This window comes from Scatophagus argus, chromosome 9 (assembly GCF_020382885.2).
Source record: "Scatophagus argus isolate fScaArg1 chromosome 9, fScaArg1.pri, whole genome shotgun sequence".
NCBI classification, from domain to species: Eukaryota; Metazoa; Chordata; class Actinopteri; family Scatophagidae; genus Scatophagus; species Scatophagus argus.
The window spans coordinates 18819186-18825593 of NC_058501.1; the positions used below are offsets into that span (position 1 = coordinate 18819186).

Genomic DNA, 6408 nt, shown 5'->3' on the forward strand with positions numbered 1-6408 from the left:
CCTCTGTGAAAAACATTGTTCTGCCACTCCACTACACTCCAGTGGGTGCCTCAGCTCCAAGGGGGCTCTCCAAACACTCCCAGACCCTGTTGTACATTGACCTCTACATCTCTATAGAGTGGCAGCTCCCTAATACTCTGTCACAGAGGGCCTGAAAGCAGCAGCTAGATGTTTTGTGGTCTTCACGGCTAACTTCATAACAGCTAGGAAGTTGTGTGGTCGGTGGAAGTAATGCAGAAGGCTCACTGTGGGAATTACATGTAGAGCGCCTATAGGCAGATGATGCACTGACAGACTTTCGGAACCAACAGCGCACTTAGGAAGGGGAGAGTTGTAGATAGTTTTCAGACCGCGCAGTCATTGGCTATATTGTTGTCTGCTCTAACTAAAGGAGAAGAATCTCCTTAAAAGTTGAAAAAGCTGATAGTGCTTTTCTGAGAATGTATGAAGCTAAATTACTAATTCTTAAGAGACTGTCAGAATGGAAAACCAGTGTGAAATCAACTCATCCTGTAACAGCAGCATTTTTATTGCATACTTTACAGTGTGGCACAGGGGTGTGTCAAAGCTTGGAATGGAAGCTACACTTCCAGCCAATTGCTCATATAAACACAGTCACACGAACTCTCTCTCTCTCTCTCTCTCTTTAGCCCTGAAATAAAAACACACATGCTCACACACACACGTCAGCATAGAAATCAATAAATAGCTCGAGGCAAGGTGTGTGTGGTTGCTCCTCCCCCAAACCGTAGAGCACAGCCAGAGATCTGGATAAATTTGTGACCCATACACAACAATATTCGGAAAAAACAACCCTGAGCTGGATAATACTGCACTGTATCCTCCATCTAATTACAAGAACACAACCCTGCTCAGTGGATATATGATTACAAAATGCATATCTTCCACCACAATTATGGCTGATTGGGATTTCATGCAAATATCTGGAGTTTTAAGTAGACACAGTGATGTGATTGGGGAGCTCCAGAAGGTTTCAACACATTGCCTGCGCAAATGACACCATTAGGAGCTTTTAGCTCTGGAATAAAAAATAATGATTGTTTTTATGCTTTTTAACATGCTTGTTTATCATACTGTCACAGACTGCAGTAACCTCGCAAAGAACACGTGCTCAACTCAAAGAGAGGTCATAAAGGTGCAACAGAAAGTTATGCTGATTGTGTGTTTTGTTTGGACTGACTGGCTGGGTGAGTTTCTCAGATAGTACCAACACCTGGGAGTGGCTTATTAACACGGGCTTAAAAGTGGCCAGACAATGTCAAACAATGACAAACGCCTGCCAGGGGTTCGCCCATTTATAGACAAATTCCCTGGGCAATAGATCTGCTCGCTCTCCCAAAGTGGTTCCATTCATTTGCAATCGCAGGCAAGAGGTCGTTGTCCTGAAGTGGGCAATCGAGAGACATGTGCATCTGCAGAGCGGAGGCACACACAAACACACACAGACACACACACAAAATAGACAAATGCCTGCATCCATAGTCCATACACGTAAACAAGGAGAACATGCACAGCAGTAGTTACTTTGCCGCTGCAGCCAGTGTGACCAAGAATAGCACACAGGCAACATTCCTGTGCCCTCCCTCCACTGTCTCACTGAGGCGAACACATAGCAGACTGGTGGGTCACATGGACCAACAGTGATCTCAGTGATCTTGGCGATGAAGTGTACATGCACACAGCGGGGTAACACTCTTGGTGCAAATACACATGGGCCAACACACACACTGGCAGTTATAATCATGCTTGCTGACTTATACACACATGCATAAACACAGAAATCATAAATATACTAAGAATATTCAGTCTATCGATCCATCTATCTGAAATTACTAAAACTTAATGGCAGGTCTTGAATGCAACCGCAAGAGCTGCAGTTACATATGAAAACAAACAAGATGTCCAAATATTCTTTCAAAAAGAAACAGTGGGGAGGAGGGTATTTAAATTGGCTACTGTGTCACAGCTTTCCAACAGCCCTTTTTTTCTACGCCCATGCACAATTATATTAAGTAGGGCCAATAGGAACAAAGAAGAGGCAGGACCAAGGCTCCACCTCTCTCCGACTGCCTTCCTCTGAGCTTTTTAGATGTACATAATCCCTGAGTTGACCCAGAAAATAGGCAGTCGTTTCAAGATCTGATGCGGCAGTCTTTGTGCACACCGTCCCCGCTTTGAGCATGAAGCGTAACCCCGTGGATTACACACTGTAATTCAGAGGAGATTCGCCTTGCAGAGGAAAACTGTTTAAAAAAGACAGGAGCCGAAGCAAAGTCGCGCAACTTTGTGAAAACGTAGCGGATACGGGTATGTGATTTTTATCGGATGAATTTGTTGAGAGAAATTGGGGTTTTGGTCTGTGGTGGTTCGAGGGGTTGCTGCTGCTGCTGCTCCATTGTTTGCATTCCCTTGTTTCAAACTCGAGATTAACAAAACGGATAATATTAGGCTTCAGCGAACGGAACTACTGAATACAAACATTTAAACAAATCGAGACAAAGTCATCGGAGAAAACCGAAGCCTTTTGTTGGGTTTTTTTTAAAGCCTTGTTGGAAATGTAGTGATTCAGCTGTTGGGGAGATGTTGCATGATGCCAGTGTTCTTTGTTGCAACCTTACGTGCGTTAAATGTAACAGATTTTGCCCAGCTGACATGCAACATAGATGGGATTCAAGCAATGCATTACGCCATGCACGCGTTTTTTTCCTCTATTTTGTCGGTCCCGTCGTGCATGAATTATCCGTCTGTAAAATGTACCCAAACAATGCATGTTAACCTGCAATTTCAACATGGGCGTTTATTCATTGGCACAAAAAGGGGAGGTTTGAGGAAGAATAAACACAAGTTTAAGGTCTGCAGTGTAACCTTTATGTTTACTAAGGAAGCGTTTGTAGGTGGATTAACTTAACAGGCGGAATTGTGACTTTACGAGATAAACTGTATCTTTGTTTTTTCTCAAGGAAGATGAAGCATGTGGTCACTGAGAGAAGGTAATTGGATGGGTTTGAAATTGGTTTTGACCGCAGCAAAACAAAATATGGCTGTGCACATCGCACACAGGGCAGCATTAACGCAACTGCTGTGCATCTCGACTAGTTTGATACCTGTTAAAATGGACAGCTAAATGTGTTCATGTCATGTCAGGCTCAGTCCTGCTGCTCCTCCCATCAAACATGTTTGCTGCTTTGAAATGTCATGTCTGCCCCGTGCATTGTCCTAACAGTGTCTTCTCTCTGTTCACAGACAGGAGGCATGGCAGACCATCTGATGATGCCCATGAATCACAGCTCAGCGGGCGCCAGTCTCCACGGTTACAGGATGGGCATGAATGGTGGCCTGCAGGCAGGTCACCAGCAGCATGCCAACCAACAGGGCATGAGGGCGCTGCCCAATGGCCAGATGATGCACTACGGCGGCGCCCAGGCCAACATGGAGACTGCCATGAGGCAGCGGCAGGGCATGGTGGGCGGACCCATGAATGGACAGCTGAATGGGCCCCAGATGGGTCACCACCAGATGACCTCTGGTAACATGATGTATAATGGCCAGCCCCAACAGCAACAGCATCACCCTCAGCAGCAGCATCACATGCACCCACAGCAGCACCAGCAACAAGCCCAGCACCCGCAGCAGCAGCAGCAACAACAGTTTATGAACGGAGGGTTAACGTCTCAGCAGCTCATGGCCAGCATGCAGCTGCAGAAACTCAACACCCAGTACCATGGACACCCACTAGGGCCTATGGGTGGGAACCACATGGGGCCCACAGCCCAGTACCGCATGAACCCGGCCCAGCTGGCTAACATGCAGCACATGGCCGGACCAGCCCTGGCCCTGAACGGGATGGACGCTGATATGATCGACGAAGAGGTTCTGACTTCGCTGGTCATGGAGCTGGGCTTGGACCGGGTCCAGGAGCTGCCAGAACTCTTCTTGGGCCAGAATGAGTTTGACTTCATCTCAGACTTTGTCAGCAAACAGCAGCCAAGCACTGTTAGTTGCTGAGAGGAGCTGATTTGCTAAGGGGCACATATGGAGACAGAAGAGTGAGAATTGTCCAGGATGGATGGAGGGGGTTCATTTCTTCACTTTTTATTTTGTGAGCACCCCCCCGTGCGACTAAGCCAAACTGTGGCGCATGGTGCACTGAAGAGAACTCTGGATATCCACAGGGAACATGCAGTGCTTGGGTTTCACATGTGCTAGTGGCCAGAAGGTGGCAGGCTTTAAGGCCCAGTTCCACCTCTCCCATTTCCTGGACACGAATGTAATAAAGAAATGCTGAAATTCCTAAAAGCCACTCTGAACACTGCTGTGACACTGTGTAGTCTCCAAGCCTGGACTCTATGACAGTTTACCAGTAAAAAAGGTGTATTTATTTATTCCTGTCTGAGAAAATTGATATAAAGAACAGCCACCTTCTTCATTTTGGGAACCAAGTGGTTTTATTTTTTTCTCCTGAGAATAGGATGGGGAACATAATTAAATTTAAGTTCTCTGTTGATGATTTTTTTTTTTAATTCTGTTTGGCTTTTATTAAATGTAAGCTCAGATGACAAGGTCATTTAAAAAGAGCCTGGATTTTCTATCGCAAAAGTCAGACATAAGTAAAATGTTGTTTCATTTGAATGGGGGTCTCATCCAGATCTTAAAAATGGTTCACTTTTCATAAAGTGTTGCCTTTTTAGATGTGATGTTCTCAAAAATCTCCTGCTTGTACTGTATGAAGCTGTATAACTCCAACATGTCCACACTGTTGTGTTCTATTGGAGATGTAGAACCGCCTTAATCACGCAGATTGTTATTTATTGGTTGTTTATATTGTCCCCTTTTTTGTGGTCAAGACGGGGGGATGGTCTTTGTGAAAAGGGGGTTTTGAGGATCAATAAAGATGGCCTGGATAGAAGTGTGGCCTGCTTTTCCATTCATTGCACAGTTCTTCCCCCAGGCGGTGATGAGCTAGCTAAGCGCTTAAGTTAACCTGTCGGTGATGGGGAAACCTCAGTTTCTCTCAAGTCTGGGATGGAAACGTGTTACAGTTACAATATTTATGTTCTTGAGAAAGATGTATTTTCTACTGCAAATCTTTCAGTGTTTTTAATTTGCCATTTTCATTTTAAAAAAAGGCAAGTGTCACTGATAGGGCCATGACTGACGTATCGTGATAATTGCATGTTTCTCTGCTGGTTGGCGAAAAGAGGAGCTGTATTGTATGTCAGTGTACATCTGATATGTGATATCCAGATGGGATTTACTATTCGCCATTATTTGTGGTTATTTAAGCAAATGCCATGCACTGACATTATAGGCAATGAGAATGTTTACAGTAATGGGAAAAATATTCCTTCAGAGGTTGGTGGGCTTACATTTTTTTGTTTAACTGGTTGAATAACTGGTTTCTCTGCTGCACCTCAAACATTTGTGTCTTTGCTGTGTGCGTGTGTTTCTGTATAGTTGGGGGAGGTGAAAATGGCCAAAAAATGCTTACCTTGATGGGGAGTTTAACTGACCTAAAGCTTGTAAGCCCTGACTCAAAGACTTTCCCACTGGGTGACCAGAGAAACTAACTATTGACTCCAAACAGTAACTTTGAACTACATGCAAATTTAAACAAACCCTCTCCAGTCTAAGCCAGTTGGAGGAGTAAAACTATTTTCCTCATATAATTGGCATTCATCACAAAATGAGGGTAAAGAGATTCTCTGCAGTAGCTGAGTTTGTTGGATTGTTTTGTGCCTCCGGGCTATGAAAATGCTTGATTGAGGTCATGTTGGGAATGGCATCACCGCATTTAGCTTTTCACATTGTCAACAAAGGGATCTTTAGCGGCATCATGAGCAACAAGGGGAAAATTAGAGCAATGCTGTTGTTCACAACCAGGAGTAGTGTTTGCTGATTGCTCAATATTTGAGTCAACTCTCTTCTTAAAGCAGCTTCATCTATTTTCATTAGTCCAATTGTGTTAAAGACTGCCATTCAATTTGAAATTTTCAAGTAACAAGTAACAAAGACTCGCTAAAGGGTGTGTGGGTGTGTGTGTGTGTGTGGATTTTCTTGGCTTGACACTGTCAAGAGAATGGCCTATAAGTAGGCCAACAGTCTTGGCACAGTGCTTAGTAACGGTTGCAGGTCCCTTGCTCAGTGCCAATCTGGTGAGATGGTCTTCTGGTGTGTGGCACATGGGGCATGTTGACGCACTGTCAGAACTCTGTCTCCTCATATATCTCATAATTGCATGCTGCACTGCGAGCTCCTTGTTGAGACCCAATTAAATGCAGAGGTTTTGTTTCTTGATTGTGACTCCACAGACGAATGGCTAACGACGCCAAACAGCCCTGTTTGCTCTCCCAATCCCTTGTTATGACTGCCGCCTGCCTCACAGAGGCC

The 6408-nt window shown here is 44.7% G+C and overlaps 1 protein-coding gene across 1 annotated transcript; it reads left to right on the forward strand.

Annotated features, from left to right (window-relative positions):
• The first annotated feature begins 2103 nt into the window (after positions 1-2103).
• Positions 2104-4927, forward strand: cited4b (Cbp/p300-interacting transactivator, with Glu/Asp-rich carboxy-terminal domain, 4b). Its single transcript, XM_046399970.1, has 2 exons — positions 2104-2328; positions 3265-4927. Exon 2 carries the CDS (start codon positions 3274-3276, stop codon positions 4024-4026), a length of 753 nt encoding a protein of 250 aa, XP_046255926.1. The 5' UTR covers positions 2104-2328; positions 3265-3273; the 3' UTR covers positions 4027-4927.
• The last annotated feature ends 1481 nt before the right edge of the window (positions 4928-6408 follow it).

Coding starts and splice junctions, on each gene's coding strand:
- cited4b (XM_046399970.1), top strand. CDS start 3,274: ATGGCAGACCATCTGATGATGCCCATGAATCACAGCTCAGCGGGCGCC.